This window comes from Pseudopodoces humilis, chromosome 12 (genome assembly GCF_049639895.1).
Source record: "Pseudopodoces humilis isolate 2021_Gansu_Grassland_sample_001 chromosome 12, ASM4963989v1, whole genome shotgun sequence".
NCBI lineage: Eukaryota > Metazoa > Chordata > Aves > Passeriformes > Paridae > Pseudopodoces > Pseudopodoces humilis.
Window position 1 is genome coordinate 5,942,781 of NC_142211.1, and position 22,386 is coordinate 5,965,166.

Sequence of the window (22,386 nt, forward strand, 5' to 3'; positions counted from 1 at the left end):
CGACTAAAACAGCCCCAGTCCTCCTGTTTGGAGTGGGATTTTTCCTTCCCAAGGTGGATATCGAAAGTGTCCCAGAACTTGTCCAGGCAGGACTTGAAACTACTGATACAGGCTTGGTCTTACTTCTCAGTTAGGCGTGATTCTTAGCTCATTCCTTGGGTCATTTGGATTGTTTCAGTTCATTACCGCCGGCCTCTATCCAAGAGTCCAGTTTGTATCACTCTGTTTGGGTGTTACAGTCCAATCCTCAGGTCTTTTGATCTTATTGGTGTGAATCCAACTTCACTCTTTGGTCCAGATTGCAGCTTCTCTGCCTTAATTATCAGTAGTACCTGAAAACAATTTCTTAATAACACAGGGAGAATGAAAACATCACATCAAAATTTTCCATCAGTATTCTTTAAAATTCTTGGGTTAAGCGAAATTTAACAGTTAACATAGGAGCCAATCTCTTTCTGCGCGTTCAAATTAGTTAAACAAGAAAGGCTAGGTTAGTTTTGACTTCAAATAAATTACATTCATTACCTTTTTACCCTTTGGTTAATATTTACTTGTTTAGCTTCACAAACTTCTTTTATCGGTTTCTTAGAACAAACCCCTTCCTTTTAACAACAAGAGTAAAAGAAAGAAAGGGAAAAAAAAATAAAAGAAAAAGAGATTTTATTTCAAGAAATTAAACACTTTGATGAGGTTTTCAGAACCTAACGAGCTAGACTACTTTTGCTTTGGTCTCATCATACACCGGTCTGTTTCTTCGTCCTTTGTTCCGTTCCTTCTTTCCCATTCACAGCAGTTTTTCAGGCTATTTCTCTCTCCCCCTCCTGCTGCCGCAGCTCTGGGCCAGCAGGCTGTTTCAGCAGCTCGCTCTGCAGGGAGGGCCCATAGGCTGTCACTTGCGTGCTGACCCTGGGGCAAAGCTCGTGTCCCCTCTTTCCCTGCTGTGCCGTCCCTTCACACACAGGACTGGCATGTTCAAACACACTCAGCTCCCACCACAGCCGAGGGGCAGAGCCCGGAGTCCACAGTGCTCTGGTCTGGGGCTCCTCTGCTGGGCCAGCTCGCTCCTCAGCAGCAAACCTCACCCAGCACCGCTGCCGGGCCGGCGAGCACTCCCGGCACCCCGCACCCCTCGAGACCCCGGCACAGACACGGCGGGTCCCGCTCCAGCAGCGCCCCTCACGAACCGCGCTCTGCACCCTTCACATCGGGTGGGAGAGGACCGGGAGCCGCCACACCGGGCCCCGCTGTTCGCCACTCACAGGGACCGGGTCCTGCTGCAGCCACTTTACATAAAAGCAATAAAACAACACCTAAACCTAGCAACTCCTAACCCAGCGCTCCAGATGCTCCTAACATCTCCTATTTCGGGCACAATTCTCACCTCTCTTTCTAAAAATCTTTACAACTCTAATGAAAGGCATCGCAAACCTCTCTCTCTCTCTCTGCCACTATCATCTCGCACTCTTTACACCACATCCCTCCAGAATCTTCACTACACAAATTACTTTGCTTTAGAATCAACTACAAAATCCTAACACCTCCTTTTTGGGGATCCTCCCCAAAACCCCAAAGGCGCTAGACACAGAGACCAGTCAGCTAGCCAGCTACTTTTACCAACTAAAACAAACCTGCAATTACTATTTCTACTGCCTTGAACAGATCTTCAGTCAAGCTAGAAATGAAGACACAGACATCATTCTTCTCTAAATTTTCTTCTACAAGTACAAAGGAATCCATCTTCACACAGCTGCTTAATGTGAATAATCTCTAGTGTAACTTTTTTTTTTTTTTTTTTATGACAAGATATGATCAGGTCTTTTATTTTTACAGGAATTTAGATACATTGACAAGTTTCTGACAATATCTTTATGTTTCAACAACACTTGCAGCTTATATACTATGAACAATCTATAGCAAGAACCAGTCTTACAATTGTTTTCAAACTCTTCTTTCACAAAATAAGACTCATCTCTAAAAACACATGTACTTATTAAAATAGACCAAGTTTAGAGTCTCCACAGTTCTCTTCTCAATTCGAAACACCAACAATCTTAATTCTAATCTTTTAACTGGGTCCACTTCTGCTTCTGTAATAAGCACAGCTGCAAAACAACACAAGCACTCCTAGAGACATGTGCACTTTCTTGGCAAATTCAAAAGAACAAGAAATCATGGCAGTTCTGAGCCTGATCTTCACTTAAACACACCATCACAATAACTCTTTTTAGAAATCATCAGAGAGATGATCAGCATTTCATATTGTGAAAAGAGAGACAAAATAATTTTCAGCAGCAGTAAAAAGATTTACAACAATCCATAGGATTTTGCTTTTAGGCTGGTACCAGGTTCTGCTGTTAAGAACCATGGGCTGTGTTATGAACGCACTCAAGAGAGTGATATGGTAAAAATTTTATTAATTACAGCAAGCAAGCAATAAGCAAAAAAATCAGCGCTGGGCGGCAGGGGAGTCTCTGCTCCTTTGGCTGCCGCGCTTCCGATTTCCGTGTCTTCCCTTTTAAGTGGTCCGACTTCCGGGTTACGTGTCCTTTCTCGGGTGTCTCTGCGCATGTGCCTCCGGTCACTGGTGGTCGCTTTCTGCCTTCTGGTGGTCGCAGGATGAAGATCAGGAGTCTTCCTCTTTTGACCTTTCCTCACTGTTCTCCTTTTAAGGCTTATCTGAGTGGCTTAACTTTCTGGAATTCAAGAGAGCTTGCAAGGCTGTTCTCATAATTATACAGACGTCAGCAGCAGCCTTCAACCTCATCCCTATTACACAAAGCATAGTTTTGCAAAGCATCGTATCTTACATGTTTAGGCGAACAAAAGGGTCTCTATTTATTACAATTCTCCCTTTTTTCTATTGCTTACTTTTGTTCGTTAAATCTTTGTAGTTCTCTTTTACTTAACTCTAAATAATCTTCTGTCTTTTCCTCATTTAAGGCTTCATATTTGGCTCGTATTAGCATAAGGTGAGCTGCTTCTAACCTGCTTCTCACAATGCTAATGATTTTGTTAAAAATACAAGGTCCAAACATAAGTCTTAAGATTTGTGTATACATATATTCTTCAGAATGATAAATAACCCGGGGAGCTATTATAACCTGTATGCAAAATTCGTAGGTTTCATTAAAGGCTGTTATAAAAACACATGGGGTTATTCCTAAAATGTTACAAACCCATTCAGTATTAGGTGCTGGAATTAGCCACTGAGCTGGCTTACGAGGGTCATTAATCTGTAGTTTTGTTTGACATAAATGAATTTTATCTGGGGGCACATTTTTCACACATTTTCCTTTTCCAGTAACTCGAGATAATGTTATTCCTGGGGTGTCTTCTCTTTCTGATTTCCATGAGCAGGTGGCAGGATTAGTGCCGTTTGCTCTTTTTGGTTCTGCTATGGAGCCTATGGCTTCATAAAAGGGTGGGTTAATGTTATAGCATAACCAACATTCTCTAGTTAAATTTGGGTGTGTGTCATTTAACACTTTAAAGGTAGCTTGCAAAATTTTCCAAAAAGCCTTGTTTCCATATTCTTGGGGTGTCCTTATCGTGATTGTTATTTGGGTGCTATTTTCTAGTTTTTCTGAATGGTTATTTTGATTCCTTACGTTGGGGTCTACGGATCCCTACACCACTGGATTCGGTCCAACAAATCCCGAATCATGGGGAACTACTTCTTTCTTTATAAGAATGTACACTCTCCGATCCCTTCCGGGTTCCCACACCCTGAGACCCCAGGTTCGTCCTAATAACCACCCAGGGTCTTGGGATTGTGTTATATTGATGTAGTGAAATTTGCAAGTCTCAACATATGTTACTGCTCCCGAGGGACTTATCCAGGGCTTTATGCATCCGTGTGGGCCTCCTTCAACCTTTAGATACTTACTGGGTTCTGTACCTTTCACCCCATGGAAATTGTCTCACAGTACCAATATTTACAATAAAATTCACCAGGGTAATTACAATATCCTCTGCCTGGATTAGAAGCTGGGCACATATATAGTACCTTATACCCAGGCGGTTTATAACTAGTACCCTTCCACTCAATGAGAGAGTCTAGTGTAACTTGAAAGCTAGGGGCTTCAGAGGTGATCTGTGATTGGATAACGACCTGGTCTTCTCATCGGATTAAGGACCAATTGAAGGGCTCGGGAGTCTTGCTTGTACTAATATTAAATGTGCTAATTAAGATTATAACTGTTACTGACTTCTTTAATGAGCATTGGCTTCCCCTACTATAATAGAGGCTTTTCCTTTGTGAGGTGTCAATTTGGATTCCCCAGAAATTACTTCGCTGGGTTGTCTCATTCCCACTCTTGTGGCATTTCCAGAACCATGATCCTTTGGTCTTATGTATATTGGAATGCTTCCCTCCACGTTTTTTTTACTCCTCTGCCTCCCTCGTCGACCCGGTTGCCTCGGGACACGGGGTGTACCATCTTCTCGACAGCAAGAGTACTCTTCAGGAGGGGAATTTTTTCCTCTTTTATTAATTCTTTGTATGTATTTTTCCCAACTTTTATGCTTTATTAAAGGGGTATAACACCCTAATTTCTGGAGCCACCGTCTGCACAACCCAGCTACTATATTTACTACAAAAGGTGTAGGTTCGTTTGGATGATAACAATAATACAAGGGATTGACTCCTTTTGAGTAGATGGCCCACCACTTCTCTGATCCTTTTTCAAATTTTCCTGCTTGTATTCTAGTTACTAGAGCCTAATCAGTGAGGTCCCTCTGGGCAGTGTAGCAAGAGTTACACACGCCTCTTGGTGGGTAGCCTCTATGACAGTGGGTCCACCAGAGTTCTTCACATATTATACATTTAAAACAGACAAAAGGGTAACAATTTTGGCATAACGTACAGCCTATTTTAACACCTCTATTATATATTTCTTCACCACTAGATGGAGGTATCTTATATTCTATATAAAAGCCTTTATGGAATTTATTATTCATAAGTTTCTAAGCAAATTAATAGTTTTGGGATGTTATTTTGTTCAGGATATCTTAAGTCTCAAGTCCCAGCCGGGCTACCCACTTCTCAGTTATTAGATTTTGGTGGTTTCACAGGTCCTTTTATTCGACTCGCATGTGTCCAGCCTTTTTTCCGCTGTTCGAACTGCAGAGTCAGTTGTTAGTAAGACTTGATACGGCCCCTCCCACTTCGGTGTTAGGGGATTTTCTTTCTAACTTCTTATCAGCACTCACTCTCCAGGTTGTACCTGGTGCAATATAAAATCCAATGGTGGTCTTTGAGCTAGCATCCCTTTTTCCCACAATGCCTTTTTAAACTTCATTAATTTTATCAAATACTCATTGATGTATTGATCACTCACATTTGGATGTGTTTGAACTTCTTCTATATTATAGGGCATACCGTATAGCATCTCAAAAGGGGAAATTCCCAAATCTGCCCTTGGCTGGGTTCGAATATTCAGAAGGGCCAGTGGAATACACTTGACCCATGATAGTTTTGTTTCCATTACTAGCTTAGTATGTTGCTTCTTTATTTCTCCATTCATCTTTTCCACCTTTCCACTTTCTCTGAACTTTGAGGGTGCCAAGGGGTGTGTTGTTCCTACTTTATTCTTAATGCTTCTGGTATTAACAAAAAAATTCCTCAACTCAATTTTTGACTCTGATTCTATCATCACATTTTTAATAACCCTCACTTCAAAGGGTTCCCCCTTTGCCCCTACTACCATAGTAGTTTCTTTGGATATACTACATCCTTTAGGTAAAAACTGAATTGTTGATCTCTCAGCTCCAGTATCTACCAAGAATGTTATTTCTTGGTGCTGGGGACCCACTTTTAACTTTATCAAGGGCTCTTTCTGATGTTCTCAGGTCCCCATAATAAAGAGCCCCTGACCCCCCCTAATCTTCTTTAAACATCTTTTCATCCTGGATTCTTACTCTACATTCTTTCTTAAAGTGTCTTTTCTTTCCACAGTCCCACATCTGGCACATCTAAATCCTCCTCCTCGGGGTTCGGAGGGGGAGGGACCCGTGGAGGAGGTGGTGGTACAAATGGAGGGGGAATTATCAAAGTATTTTCTTTCCAAGGTTTCTTTTTCTTTCTCTTCCCCTCCTCCGAATTCTCTGTCAGCTTAAATATAAAAACCTCGGGATTTACTACCCAGATCTCTGCATAAGCACTTTCCTCTGAACTAAAGGGGATCTTTTTGTTTACCCAGGAATTTAACTTTTGTCTAACCCAATCTTCGGTTGATCTAAATATAGGCCAAAATACCTTCTTTGAAATTTCCTTTCCTCCCCATACTTCTACACAATAATGAATCATTTTCGCCTTATCTTTATTTTCTGTTCCCGGGAAATACTGCCAATTTTCTAACATATAACCTAACGGACTATCTCTAGGTACCGGTGGGAGTTTAATAGATACAGGGGGCTTGCTTTTCCCCTGCCCCATTCTTCCGGAGTGCCTTCCAAATCACACAGTCTCTTTCGCTTCCCCTTGTTCGTGGCCCACGCCCTCGCGGGCTAATGGGAGACGCACTAATGAAGGGTCCGCTCTCACTTGGGGAATCTGGCTGCCAGTTCCCCTCTCACACACACACCACGTCGCCGCACTCCGGGATCCCGACCCCGACCGAACAGTTCCCCGTTATACTCACGCGTCCCACGTCCCGCGTCTTCGTCCGGACTCTGTGCACAGATTTTAAGGGGTCGACCGGTCTCCCTTTTGCTTATTGCTTTAATTTTAGGTTCGTCGGTGCAACCGAGGCAGAAACCGGCCCCCCCCCCGGGCCGCTAAATAATAGCGGGGCGCCCCCCCGGTAGTGCCGAGAATCTGTCCTACAGATTGCATCCGAGTCACGGGCACCAAATTGTTATGAACGCACTCAAGAGAGTGATATGGTAAAAATTTTATTAATTACAGCAAGCAAGCAATAAGCAAAAAAATCAGCGCTGGGCGGCAGGGGAGTCTCTGCTCCTTTGGCTGCCGCGCTTCCGATTTCCGTGTCTTCCCTTTTAAGTGGTCCGACTTCCGGGTTACGTGTCCTTTCTCGGGTGTCTCTGCGCATGTGCCTCCGGTCACTGGTGGTCGCTTTCTGCCTTCTGGTGGTCGCAGGATGAAGATCAGGAGTCTTCCTCTTTTGACCTTTCCTCACTGTTCTCCTTTTAAGGCTTATCTGAGTGGCTTAACTTTCTGGAATTCAAGAGAGCTTGCAAGGCTATTCTCATAATTATACAGACGTCAGCAGCAGCCTTCAACCTCATCCCTATTACACAAAGCATAGTTTTGCAAAGCATCGTATCTTACATGTTTAGGCGAACAAAAGGGTCTCTATTTATTACAGGCTGCGCCCATGAGCACGGGACACAAACAACATTAGAGCTAACAGCTCTCACACTTATTGACAACCTGATAAGTTTTCACCTTAAGAAGTGACTACTATGCAAATTACTGTAACTTGCCTTTAAAATTAAAATCAACCACAAAATTTTACGATATTCACTAAAGTAAAGAAATTGGAAGGCATACTAAGAAATGGGTTTGTTTTTCTACAAAATAAATATTGCAGTCACTCAAGAAAAAAAAACAACAAAACAAACAGAACTTCTTTTTCCACTTTCTCCCAGGATGCATTTCTTGGAATTCTTCTAAGCTTCTCTCTAAAGCTTCTCTGCTCTTCCTGAAATCTCAAATTTTAATTACCGACACAGCTTACTGCTGGAGAAGCTTACAGCACCATCATACACGGAATTCTCTCAGAACCCGGTAAAACAAAGGCTTGCAACTTGCAGCTCCCTTGGTTTGGAGCTGTGAGAAATGAACTTGTAAAAATTCGTAGAAATCTAAATAAATGTATGTAGCAATAATAATATAAAATATAAAGTACAGTGTGGCCCACAAGCCCTTCCCAGATCTAGTCGCGAATTCCCACTCAAAGGATAACGATCCTAGCCGGCGCCCATCAACGGAAAAGAATAGACAGGACATGGATCATCAGGCTGACAGGGACAGGCTCGGCGCCCATCAACGGAAAAGAATGGACAGGACATGAATCATCAGGCTAACAGGGAAAGGCTCCGACGAGATACTCATCACCGGACCTGAACACCCCGCCTTGCAGGCCACCGTTGGGGGAAGCCATCAGGTAGACAAAGGGAAAAAGTCCAGCCGAGATATCCATCAGCTCCAACCCGGATCCAACCATCCCATCCAGATGGCCTGAACCACAATGAAATCAAGAAACACCCAGAACTTCTTTACATATGAGGAGACTCTGTCCGGACGTCTATTTGACTCTATTCTCCAACGCCAGGAAATCAATTCATACAACAATCAAGGACCCTTGGTGAATGGTGCCTGCCTGGAATTTGGCCTCAAGGCACAAAATCCCTATAAAAACCCCGGACAGTCTACCCTCCTTCGTGGATTTGGGAACACCTATACCTTTGGGTATAGACCCCTGTCCACCCAGCGCTGCGCTGTTTGTTTTATTGTGGTTTTTCCTCATTGTTTATTTTTTTATAGAAATTGTTTTATAATAAATTGGTTTTTATTTAACCCAAATCGGCCTTTGCATTTATAACAGAGCTGATACCATACGCCAGGACTGCTCCATATCTCACTCACACATCTGGCTAAGAAAAAGCTCGCTGAGACAGTTTGACACCAGTCCTTACTCTCGGAATCACAGAACTTAATGTGCCTAAGGTCTCATAAGACCCCGGCATAGAAAACCTGGGTCCCAGAGGGACTCACCTGGCTCTCACACCATTGGGCATGTTCCCGGCCTGTTTCACAGCTTCAGGAGGTTCCAGGAGTCACTGAGAGCTCCTCTGATCCCCCTGTGCCTGGAGCAGGGAACCCGAACCAGCATCTGTGGTTCAATCCAGCCTGCCGGCAGCCACCTAAACACAGCTCTGCGGCTTGAGAGCTCCAAAATAAGTTTAAACAATCCAGAGGCACCAAGACTTAGACGGCCCCCTGCCCTCACTTTACTCAAAAGGGATAGGCTGAACTCATCCCCTCAGGGCACCCTCCGTGCCTGATCTTATCAGGGTTCGGCCCGACTCACCGCCAGCCGGAGCTCCAGGAGTTCCCTTGCACTCCTGAGGCTGACCCGCCTCTCCGTCCCAATAGCTCTGCAGGGAGTAGCCCTGGGAGCACCATCTCCCAGGAAAACCTTTCACCGCCGCCACAGTGGGGAAAAAAAAAAACTTCTAAAAAAACCAAAAAACAAACAACTTCAAACGCTGAACCACATACCAGCTCACCAAAGCGATCCCTCCCCCGCAAGCAGCTCTTGTTGCCCGGGGGGTGGGGGGGGGGGGGGGGGGGAGGAAAGGCGCGGAGGGAAGATCTCCACAAAAGATAACCTTGGCTTTGCTCTGAGACCAGAGCTGCTATCCCGCTGAGAACAGATTTCTTACAGCACCCCCGCGGCTCCTGGGCTACAAGCCCCAGTTCTGGTTTATCCCCCCCCGGGGCTCCATGACAGGAGCTCGCAGGGAGGAAGCCAATCACTCCATGTGTCCCCACCGTGATCTAGTCCCTGTGGAAACATCGACCCGTGTTCACTCTTACTCCAGCACAGCACAGGAAACCTTTCCTCTTTAGCAACACAATTCCAAAAAAAAAAAAACAAACAAACAAACTTTAACGCAACAATCACACCTATTTACGCATTCTCACATCTGTTCATTCAACTCCACCCAGTCACAGCAAGACAATAAGGTGCTCTTTACTTCCCAGTTGTTAATATACGCCCATGGGCACTGTAATATGTCAAATATCTCAAGTTTCTTGGATTATTCCTCAATTTGGCAGTTTTAAGTCCAAATTTCTTGGATTTAATCCTCAACTTGACAAAGTTTTAGAGAATCCACATTTTACTCTGTTTTCCCAGTGGATTGTGCCAGGAAAACCTTGGGCTCCCTTTCCCGAGGGGCTAACCCCTCCCCTGAGACCCAGTCCCAGTAACCCCGGGGGTATCTTGCAACCCCCGCTTCCCGCTCCCCCAAAGATTACTTACAATCCATTTTCTTCTTTGGGTCTTCGTGCACAAGAATTATGGAGCAAAAATACCGCGTTTTTTTTTTTAGGGAGCCTTTTCCCCTTTCCTTTGCTTTATTCCTCTCCTTCTTGTCCTCGGGGTTTTGACCTGCAGCCGCTTGGCCCACGCTAGGAGAAACGGAGCGGGGTCTGCTGAACTCAGCAGGGGCGCGCCTGTTTCCCCGTTCTGGATCTCCGGTGGTCCTAGAGGTGAGGTGCTTATCCCAGAAAGAGCCCCCAAAATTCTTAAAAACGAGATTAACTTAATAATTTATAAAAAGAATTTAATATAAATAAAAGACAATTAGGAGACATAAGAAATAAAGCAAAGGGTTAAAACGGCCGGGTGCCTTGGCGCGCTGCCAAGAGCACACCTGGTATCCCATGGATACCCCTTTTATCCCATCCTTGCTGTGAGGGGTTAATGCATATTCAAGCATGTCCCCTCCCTGGTTCCGCCTTCTTAGATCATGCTTTTGCACAGTCTCAGTTTCTGCTGGTCATCATAATTTTTTTGCTGGTCATCATTATTCTTGCTGGTCAGCATTCTTTTGGAGTCTGGTTTCCTTTTTTCTGCAGATGGTCAGTTGTTGATAAGGGTCTGGGCCTCTCATCCTTCTTCTGAGGGCAGATGGGTTTCATATCTTCTGCTGATAACAGTTTGGCTTCTATTGTTCTCTTGATAAGAGTTTGGGCCCCACTGTCCTTGCCCTCTGGGGTTTCCTTGCCTTGTACCTAGGAAATTCTTTTAAGCTTAAGACTTGTTAGCAAGAAAAAAGTACATACATAGCTAAAAAGTATTTAACATATAATATTCATCTGCGAAAGCCAATATCACAATACAAATTTATAACACTGTGAAAATAAGAAGAGTTTCAAGACTGCAAATTTTTTTTCCCAAGCAGCTGCTATTCATATAAATTAAAAGCCACAAGAGAACTTTTTCTTGTAGAAAAGTCTTCATGGCATAACAAAAAAAAACTCCTCTCCCTGCAAGAATTGATGAAGAACTATTGTAAAAGTAGTAACTGATTTAAAATCCCAAGTTTTATCTCTACATTGTCAATTAGGGAAAAAAAGTCAGGCAGGAGGAGGATAAGTGTTCTACAAGTTCTATTCTAATTATTCTTTTAGTTCTATTAATGAAGTTTTCTTCATACCTTTTAAGATTAGAGCCTGTTTTACCCACCTCCTAATCCATATCTCACAGCAAAAAAAAAAAAAGAATACACTGGTGGTTTTAGCCAGTGCTAAACCAACCACATTATTTCATACATTAGCCAAGAAACTCAAATTAGCAAATCTAAACCACTACTCTACATTGGTGTTTCTGCCCATATTTAAGCTGAAACCGACACATTTTCTAGTAGAAAATATGGACAATTGATAAAATTGATGAAAACTATAAAATAAAGATTATTTAGGAGAAATAAATGACAAAGCACTAAAAGGATTTTAAGAGAGACGAGACCACTGGGAGACGTCTTAAAGCATGATTTATTTATTATTCTTCTACCATCTCATGAAGGAGTGAGAACATCTTCACCATGTTCACTAGATGTTCATGGTCAATGGTCACAAGACCACAGGTTACAAGGTCTCTTCAAGGCTAATTAGCCAATAAACTACTGCCACAAAAGAATGTTTCTATTTTTATACCAGTAGGTAATTCTTTTGCTTTATATGTCTCCTCCACAGTACAGATTTTCTTAACCAGTCATATAATGACACACAAAACTATTTGCTACACTTTAAAACTTATTACCTTTATAACTACTTCTATATCTTAACGTTAGAACCTTATGTTAGGGGTTAGGTGTCTTTTTTTTAGTTCTGGCTTGCCCGTGGAATTTTTACCCATTAGTTGCGGGGAAAACTTAACTGTGGGTACTTGGTGGGTGCTTGACAAAAGATAAAGAGTTTGGCCAGGATCAGGGGGAGAAAGGGGGCAGGAAAAAAGGAGGGTGGGGACAGTTTTGGCGGGCTTTCTTCAGCTTCGGAGAAAGACATTTTGGGCACAGAGCTGTTGCGGTAGAGAGAATTTCGCCATCACCCAGACGGAGCTGCTGCTTCTTCTCCTTCTTCCCTCTTTGTTGGTGGCCTCGCACCCCCTGTCCTGCCGGGACGTGTGGAAGTGCCAGGCACCGCCGCGGAGCTGCTGATACACCTCAGCCACCAGCCCAGTATCTCTGATCATTCCTCTGCTGTTCCAGCCGACTGTTCCTCAGAGCCCTGCAGGAGCACCGGGACTGACTGCCCGAGGGGGTTTGTGAAACAAAGCCTCTCCTCCATCCCGTCTCAGCCGAGAAAGCTGTCACGGGGTCCCTGGTTCTGTTTTCTTGCTAATGCTGTAGTTATTATTGTTTGTTTGCCTGGTTATACTAGTAAAGAACTGTTATTCTTATCCCAAGACCTTTGACTGAAAGCCCCTTAATTTCAGAATTATAATAATTCGGAGGGAAGGGGTCTACATTCTTTCATTCCAAGGGAGGCTCCTGCCCTCCCTAGCAGACACCTGTCTTCTAAAACCGAGACACCTTAAAACTTTCTGCTATGTAGCTTAATGTCTTTCTGTCTAAACTATAAAACCACTGTAGTGGTTTAGATTTGCTAATTTGAGTTTTTTGGCTAACGCACTAAATAATGTGGTGGGTTTTAGTGTTGGCTAAAATTACTAGGTGTCCTGGGGTGAGTGTGATGTTAAATTGTATCCCCATTCGTCCACCTAGCCCAGAAATAGGTTTTGTATCCTTAAAACTTCATCTAAGAGTGAGTGGAGAAGAAGCACCGAGTCTGTTATCAGAGACTGTACTTGCTCCCTCCTCATCCCGGGACAGGGTTTTGACTACAGCACAGACAGACAACAAGACACAGATCGCCTTGGCTTTCCAACTAGCTGAAGCAGAGACGTCCTCCTGGACTGTTTTCTTTCCCTTTTTTTGAAACGGATTGAACCTGCTCTGAACTGGGGACTTGGGGGAGCACCGGGAGCTTGCACCCGTGGACTACTGGGAGCCCAGCCTGGGCAGCTGCATTTTCCAGCACCAGAGGGACTGATAACAGAGCAAACACCCACAGGAAAGAGACCCTCTGAAGGTTGTCATCTCTTCAGAACAGCGAGAGGTTTTGTAATTTGATACTGTTCATTCTTGTGCTGGGTAGTGTTTTGCCTGTGAAATAAACAGGTTTTTTCCACTTCTTTCAGAGAAATCTCTTCCCGAACCGGTTGGGGGGTGGGAGAAAGGGGCCACATGGGTTTGCTTTCTGGGGGGGGGGGCATTGGAGGTTTTCTCCCAAATTTACCCTATACCAAGACACCAGCTATTGGCCTGTCTCAGGCTCAGAGGAATCTTCCAGGAGCTTCTCTTAAAGAAATCACTTATGTGAGTGTTTCTTACTTCTTTTTTTAAATATCAGTCAATGTCAAACTACTACACCCACATTCTTTCCCATAGTTTTTAAATTTGGAAGCTTTTTCCAAGGTCTCAGGTCAAACCCTGTGTTCATGTCTATGTTTGAGCCTACATGCAAAAGATTTTGAGAATTTTCTGTGCTTGGAATTCTGACATCCAGGAAAGGTGAGTGTGCTTCAAAACAGAGATCTTGAGGGCACGGGAACAGACTGTCCCTGTGTGCTGAAAGATGAGTCGACAAGGCAGAAGTCCAGCCTGGATGGGCAACAAGGTTTTGAAGGAACTTAGGAATAAAAACAGAAGGTATCTTGTTTGGAAGGAGGGTCCAGTTTCTCAGGAACTATTTAATGGGCTTGCTAGGACACATAGGAAAAAAATTAGTCAGGCCAAAGCTCAGTTTGAGCTTAATTTGGCAACTTTTGTAAAGGATAATAAAATATATTTTTACAAACATATTAATGGTAGAAGGATGGATAAGACCAACCTTTGTTCTCTACTGGATGAAGGAGGGAACTTAGGAACTGCAGATGAAGAGAAGGCAGAAGTGCTTAACACTTTCTTTCCCTCAGTCTTTAATGGGAAGATGGCTTGTCCTCAGGACAACTGTCCTTCTGGGTTGGTAGATGGTGTCAGAGAGCAGAATGGTCCCCCTGTTATCCCAGAGGAGGCAGTCAGAGAACTGCTGAGCCACTTGGATGTTCATAAATGGGACCAGATGGGATCCATCCCAGGGTGATGAGGGAGCTGGCAGTTTGGCTTGCAAAGCTGCTCTCCATCATTTGCCAACAGTCCTGGCTCACTGGTGAAGTTCCAGAAGAGTGGAAGCTAGCCAATGTGACAACCATTCACAAAAAGGGTGGGTGGGAGGATCCTGGTAATTATAGGCCAGTTAGCCTGACCTCAGTAGCTACTAAGGTAATGGAGAAGTTTATATTGTCATCACACAGCACTTAGAGGATGACCAGGGTATCAGACCCAGCCAGCATGGGTTTATGAGGGGTAGGTTGTGTTTGACCAACCTGGTTTTCTTTTATCACCATGTGACCCCCCTGGTGGAGGTGGGAAAGGCTGTGGATGTTGTCTGTTTGGACTTCAGCAAGGCCTTTGACACTGTCTCCCACAGCATACTCCTGGAAAAGCTGGATGACTACGCCTTGGACAGGAGCACTCTTTTCTGGGTGTCCTGGTTTAGGGCAAATTTGGGAGAGAACCTCCGAATGGGGGTACCCCCAGAAAAGCAAATTCAAGCAGCCCCTCCCACAACTGGTTCAGGAAAAAGGATTTCCTTGGAGAAAAGTAGAAAAAACTGTTTATTTAACAGAAATCGAATAATATTAAACAATAAAACCACTCAATGTTCGATGAGATGGCAAATCCAGAAAAAGTCCTTTTCATGTGGTGTAGCTCAGCTCCCTCAGGTTCTTATCAGTCCCTCCAGTGTTGGAAAGTGCCGAGGCCCAAGCCCCGGTGGGCCACAGGCGTGAACTCCTAAGGTTTGGCTGGTTTTTTTTCAGTCCAGAGCAGGTTTGAACAGATCCAAGAAAAAGGAAAACAAAGTCCAGGGAACTTGTCTGCCTCAGCTAGCTAAAAACTAACTAAAAGCAAAAAAAACTCTGTTCCGCTGTCTGTCTGTGCTGCAGACACCACAGTCCAGGAGCAGGATGTGGGGGAGTGAGTGTTCTTTCTCAACACAAACTGCGGGCTTCTTTTTCCCCCCCTTTGCTCTCAGAGCCAGTCTTAAAGGTTCAGAACTTAATATGTAACATAAACAAGGCAGCTGAGGATACAAGCATCATAAAGTCACCCCAGGACATTCCACCACTTTTCCCTATATCGTCAACTTATTACCAAAACTAATATATATTCTAACTCTACAAACACATGCATTATATACAGACAAGGGAAGTGATATTCAGCAGTGATATTTACTCATAGTTCTCACCTAACAATCAGACCTCCCTGAGCTACACATTGTGTTGTTCCATCTTCCTGCATTATCTACCACATGCAATCTAGTCCCTGAGCAAAGACAACCCCACAAATGGGTTGGTCTGTACTCCAAGCAGAATTGATCCAAACTGTCTTTACTAACAAACCTCTGACACATACCACTGGGACTTTGTCTCCGTCTACTGTATGCAGGGGATCAGATTGGGCAGGGCCTGCTCTGTTGGTGGAACCTTAGGTGTTCACTAACCACGTGGCCTTTGCTAGATGCTGCTCGCAATTTTTGAAAGATCTCCCACCCAATGCTTTCAAGATGTTTTTTAACAGTCCATTGTACCTCTCCACTTTCCCAGCAGCAGGTGCATGGTAGGGGATATGGTACACCCACTCAGTGCTGTTCCCTAGACCAGGTGTTTATAAGGCTGTTTTTGAAATGAGTTCCATTGTCTGACTCAATCCTCTCAGGGGTGCCATGCCTCCAAAGGACCTGCTTTTCAAGTCCCAGGATGGTGTTCCAGGCAGTGGCATGAGGCACAGGGTAGGTTTCCAACCATCCCATGGTGTCTTCTACCATTGTGAGCACGTAGCGCTTGCCTTGGCAGGTTTGAGGCAGTGTGATGTAGTCAATCTGCCAGGCCTCCTCATACCTATATTTGGACCAACGCCCACCATACCATAGGGGCTTCAACCGCTTGGCCTGTTTGATTGTGGCATGTCTCACAGTCATGGATAACTTGAGAAATGCTGTCCATGGATAGGTCCACCCCTCGGTCTCATGCCCACTTATAGGTTGCTGTGGCGATGGAAAGCCCAGAGCACCGCGACTTCTCTAGAGAAGCAGCCCTGAAAAGGGCTGGGCCGAAGCGCGTGTGAGCAGCTTCGGGCAGTCGAGTGATTCCAGCTCAGCTCAGCGGCGGCGGGCAGGCGACACGGGAAGCAGGGACGAGAAAGCTGGTCCAGCGTTCCGCTAAGCACAAACCTTTATTCAGGCAGGGCTTTGGCGAAGGGAGCCAGCAACAGCTAATCTCCGGAACAGGGGAAAACCCGGGATATTTAAAGGGGAGGAGAGGGGCGGGGGGAGCCCGAGATACCTGTATCGGGGTGGGACAGCAGGGGGGAACACCAATGGGGCACAACAGTTTAACATAACTAACTCAAAGATCCCTGGGAGCGACACATTGTCTCTCTCTTACAGAGAAGTATCTTGTCTCCAGGGGAGAGCCAGGATCTTGGGCTCGGCGGGCTCCTCCGCACCCACAACTCCCCCTTCTTTACTTATTAAAAAGGCATCTCCTAGAGAGTTAGCTAATAGCTTCTTAAAACATGAAAACATACTTAGGAAGATAATAACAATTAAGAAAACCCAAAAAATGTTTTTGAGGAGGGACGCAACCCATCTCTCGAGTCCCCAGCTCACAAAAAGGTCTTCAAGCCACTGGGGCTCTTTTTCAGTCTGGAGTTCTTGGACTGCATGTTGGAGTCTCTGGATGCGGGCGTGGATGCCTTCACTGGGGCTGGAGAGGTTAAAGTAGCACAAACCGTCCGATTCCTCGCAGCCGTGTCCATGGGCCAGGAGTAGGAAGTCTATGGCAGCTCGATTTTGTAGCGTGGCATGCCTAACAGTCTCTTCATCTGTCAGGAGGTCACCCAGGACAGAGGAGGGCCAGTTGGCCTGCTTACCAAGCCAGAACTCAAGGTGAGAAGGCTCACCAAGGGCTTTAGCAGCAGCTGCCCACGGCAAAAATACTGACATCACCACCCTCTTTGTGTAGGACCTTTATTTATCTTTCATTTGGCTATCGCAATTTTCATCTAATTGGGTGAGATCTTTCTTTTGGCGGGCCAGTTCATTCTTTTTCAGCCAATCATGTATTAGAGTTGAATTTGGAGTGAGGATGGTAAGCTGTCCAATCGTGCAAGGACCTCCCCGGAGTCGGGAAGGGATTCCTGCCCACACTCTATCCCCACAGATCAAGAACACTCCCCGGGGCAGCACTCTGGGATAGTGAGAGGAGGAGGATCGTGTGCTGCTGGTGTAATTGCACCATTTGGACTGATTGTAAATTTTACTGTTGGGAGTCACATTTTTCCTTGATTTAATTGCCCTTTGGTATTTTGAGGCAGGCCATGTATTGGCTACTGGGTGATAATTAAAATTTATGCAATAGGTAGCTTTGGAGGATCCCAAAAGCTCCAATTCCTGGGGTTCCTCAGGTGCATGGGGCAAGATCTTTGTCCACTCATCCCAAATGTCTACCGGGTTGGGTTCTTTCCCTGTGAAAGGATATTCATGGGGCTTTAAAGGAATCCCTACCAGGCAGGATGACAGAGGGTTGGCAGCGCTGCCCATGGACAAGCACATGCAATCTTGTTGGAGCGTCTTTGCAAGGGTGATCCACACCTTCTCCTGGGGCTGTGCTACTAGCCAGGCCTCTACAGCTGATGTTTTCAGGAGCATCCAGATAATCAGGAACATCAGGAACTCAAGGATGGTTTTGCTCTCCATTTTCTACAACAGGACATAAAAGATTAGCTCTGATTTTTGGAGGGGGGGGGTGGGGGCTAATTTCTTTTTTCCCTTTCTCTCCCGTCTCCCCCCTCTTTAAAAAAAAAACAACAATTATAAGCAAGGTTATTCTGTGTACTGGGGACACATGACCCGACACCACCAGCAGCACAGAGGTGCATTTTGGTGTAAACTGGCAATTTGAACTAGCCAACGAGGGCAAGAAGGGGAAGGGGGAGGGAGTTAAGAAGACTTGTGTACTGTCACGGTGTCAGGCGTGATGTTGGCAGTCGTCTCGTTGTGGCCCTGGTACCAGGACGGTTTGGCCTCTGTCTGGTTGTTGGTCTGGTGGTAGGTCGGTTCGGTGGACTCCGACGATGTCTCCGTTTCCAGGCTGCAGTGGACTGCTGTTTTTCTGGACCTGTGTGGGTCTCAGGAGACTTTAAAAGTTCTGAGTCTGTTGCAGGGTTTGTAGGGCCTAAATAAGGTTTTACATTTTTCCCTGGGAGCCACTTAGGTCCTGATGGTGTGGACACACACGCATACCCTCTCCCCCAGGTAATCAATGGGAAAGGTCCTGATGTCCGTTGTGATTCAGGATCCTTGATCAGCACCGGCAGCTTCTCCGTGAGTTTGGCATGATTTGAATTAGAGAAGTGCTGTATTACAGGGGGGTCAGGCTCTGTAGATGAGCAATTTAGAAAGTTCATGACATATAGAGCCTTACAGAGCCTCTCAATGGGGGGAATGATTTCTGTTCCTCCCCGCTGGTGATCAAGGACTCTTTTCAGGTTTTGGTGGGTCCTCTCTACTATTGATTGCCCTGTAGGGGAATGAGGAATGCCCGTGGTGTATTTCACTCCCCATTCATTGAAAACGTCTCTTAATTTGTGAGAGGTGTAAGCAGGTCCATTGTCTGTTTTAATTTGTTCTGGGACTCCCAGGGTAGCAAAAGCAAGGAGAAAATGTCGGATGGTGTGCTTGGCATTTTCTCCTGCATGGGCTGAAGCAAACACTGCACCAGAGAAGGTGTCTACTGACACATGTACGTATTTGTCTCTCCCGAAGGACGGGACGTGAGTGACATCGGTTTGCTATATTTGGCAGCTGTTAAGTCCTCGGGGGTTAACCCCAGAGTTAACGACTGGTATTTGGAAAGATTGACAATTGGGACAGGTAGCAACTATTGTTCTAGCCTGGTCTCTGGGTAGTCTGAACATTCTCATCAGTGCAGGCACGTTTTGGTGGAAGAACTGGTGGGACAATTTAGCTTGTGCGAAAATGTCAGGGACATTGGCTGCTTCAGCAGGCATGGCTAAGGCATCTGCCCTCCTGTTTCTTTTGGCAATGGCACTTGGGAGGTCAGAATGTACCCTCACATGCATGACATAGTAAGGTTGCTTTCTGTGGGAGATAAGATATACTAATTCAGAAAGCAATTTGTATAAATTTGGGTTAGAGACCTCTTTTAGAAATGCATGTTCTGCTCTCATAGCTATTCCAGCCACATAAGCCGAATCAGTAACCAGATTGAAAGGTTCTTGGAATTTCTCAAAAGCTCTGACGACGGCTGCTAATTCAGCAATCTGTGGTGATCCCTCGACCACTTAGACATCAGACTCCCATTTCTGTGTCCTGGGGTCCTTCCAAGTCATGACTGACTTGTGGGATTTCCCCGAGCCATCTGTGAAAACCGTCAGAGCCTTGAGCGGTGTTTTGCTCTGAAATGATTTGGGGACCAAATTAAATGTAGTTTTGAAAAGTCTGTGGCCAGGTGGGTATATAGAAATTTGACCTGAATAGCTATCGAGAGCGAACTGAAGGCTCTCATTGGTTTGGAGCAAAGGCTCCAAACTTCCAGTTGCCAATTGGAGGAAGATGCATGTGAACTCACAGGCTGCAAGAGTGCGGAGACGGACTCTAGCTCTTTTAACGAGTTCAGCCATGATTTCCTGCGGAGTGGTAATAGTCTTAGTGGGCTGGTTATGTGTAAAGATCCACTTGATGATAAGGAGTGGATCCTTCAATGCCATGTCCCATTGAAAAATGAGTGCGTGTAAGCGCGGGGCCTTACCCAGGATACCTAGTTGGAAGGGCAGGCTGGGCTCATAGCAGTGGGCTTGCCGCAAAGATAAGGCCTCCTGGACATTGGTGATGGATTCCTGGGCCTCCGGCGTGAGGGAGCGCTGTGAATCGAGGTCCTCGCTGCCGCGGAGCAGGTTGAAGAGGGGCGCAAGGACTTCTGTCGTTACCCCAAGCAGAGGGCGTATCCAGTTGATGGACCCGCAGAGCTGATGTAAGTCTCGCAGGGTCTTGGGGTCATCTCTGATGGTCAGCTGCTGGGGCACGATGGTCTGCTCGCGGATCCGGAGTCCCAGGTAGGTCCAAGGGCAGGTGTGCTGGATCTTGTCTTCACGTATCTCAAATCCAGCGTCCTCAATTGTCTGGATAGTTTTTTGTAAAGTCCGGTGCAGATAGTCATCGTCAGCAGCACAAACCAGGATGTCATCCATGTAGTGGAGGATGACGGCATCTGGGAACAGGGTCCTCACAGGTGATAGAATGTGGGCCACGTACCATTGGCAGATGGTAGGAGAATTTTTCATCCCTTGGGGAAGGACCAGCCAATGGTATCTTTTTAAATGTGCTTGTCTGTTTGGAGAGGGAACCGAGAATGCAAATCTGGGGGCATCCAGAGGATGGAGGGGTATGTTGAAGAAAAAGTCCTTTATGTCAATGACATCCGGCTTCCAATCCCGAGGGAGCATTGAAGGGGAGGGCATGCCAGGCTGAAGGGATCCCATGTCTTCAATGACATCGTTGATCTTCCGGAGGTCATGAAGGAGTCTCCACCTGTCTTTTCCTGGTTTGCGTAGGACAAAGACAGGAGAGTTCCAAGGGCTATTGGACTCAGTGATGTGGCCCTTGGCAAGCTGCTCTTCCACAAAGGCTTCCAGTGCGCGCAGTTTGGTCTCAGATAGGGGCCACTGATCAACCCACACTGGATGGTGCTGTTTCCAGGTGAATTGGGGGATGGTAGGGGTGGTGCGCTTCTCAGTGACCCCCACTAAAAATCCCTGCTGGGAATCTGCAGAGAAGCCCCCCATTGGGACAGGAGATCCTGTCCCCAGAGGGTGATTGGTGCTCTCACCACAAATGGCATGATGGTTGCCATTTGTCCCTCAGGTCTTTCAATGATAATATTCCGTTTGCTCCTCATGGAAGCTGTCATCCCTCCAATTCCTGAAATCATGCTTGTCACAGGTTGTAATTCCCAATTGTCCAGCTACTCGGAGCGGGCGATGATGGTAACATCTGCTCCAGTGTCTAGCATTCCTGGGCGCTGAATCCTTTCCCCATAACAAAATAGGCTGCAGTCCACGATGGGTTTGCTGAAGCCCACAACCTGAGTCCACATAGTGCTGGGGTTGAGTGGAACCTGATCTGGGCAGTCACTAGGAAGTAAAAAGGCCTGTGCCATGGGAGTCTGTTCCTTTAAATAATAAGGAGGGTCTATGCAGGTCAGAGAGATGGAAATTTCATCTCCAGGGTATATAGTCTGAACCTCAGGAACAGTATGAATTTGCCCTGGAGAGTTGGTTGGATCCCCAAGTATTAAGATGTTGGAGGGACCGCCTGGTGGTCCACGTTTCCCTGTGGGTACTTTGTAAATACAGTCACCCTTCATATGTAAAGAGAGTCTAGTTACCAGTTGATGCCGGGTTCCCATCTGAAGCGCTCCACCTGCTGGGCTTGATATCGTGGTCCCCGTGGAGGCAGGGTGGTGGGTTTGGCAGGAGGGGTGGAGTGGTGCGGCATTTGATTTGATGTCAAAGCGCGGGGCCATTCAGGGCTCTGCTTGAAGTTTCCCAAACGCCAGTTTTGTCTGGGAAACCGTTGGTGGGCTGGCGGTTGTATAGAATGTCTCTCCAGACAGTCTTTGAAAAAATGTCCAGGCTCGCCACAATTAAAACAACGACCTGTATTGGGGTCTGCAGCATAAGCTCCAGATATCCCTTCTGCCACTCCCTTAGCCACTGCAAGTGCCACTGTATTCTCACTTGAGGCGGAGGAGTGTTTGGTGCAGGCTTCAACCATCTGTGGTTGGTTCGGGGTCCAGTGGGAGGGCTAGCAAAACTGCTTTGCACTCCGGATTAGCATTGGCCATTGCTATTTTTACTAATAATTCCTTTTGTGCCTGAGGGCTCTCTATCTGCTTTTCAATGGCCACTTTTAACTTATCAATATACTTAATAAAAGACTCAGTTGCCCCTTGCTTAATATTGGTGAAGCACTGCATTGGCACTTTATCATCAGGGGTGGTAAAAAGAGATATCTTAGCAGCATTAGCTATATCTTGTAAAGCTGCTTCAGGCAGATCCTGGGCCTGATCTCAGGGCTTTTGGAAATCTCCTTCTCCTGCTAATTGTTCTAAAGTAAAATTAGGTCTGTTAGCATCTTTAGCATAAACATCTGCCAATTGCTTT

The 22,386-nt window shown here is 45.7% G+C and overlaps 1 protein-coding gene across 1 annotated transcript; it reads right to left on the reverse strand.

Annotated features, from left to right (window-relative positions):
• Nucleotides 1-16,582: 16,582 nt before the first annotated feature.
• On the reverse strand, nt 16,583-17,851 carry LOC148183308 (uncharacterized). The gene is given in 1 exon segment (XM_088061391.1): nt 16,583-17,851. A coding segment is annotated over 1 exon segment (1,269 nt).
• Between the last annotated feature and the right edge of the window lie 4,535 nt (nt 17,852-22,386).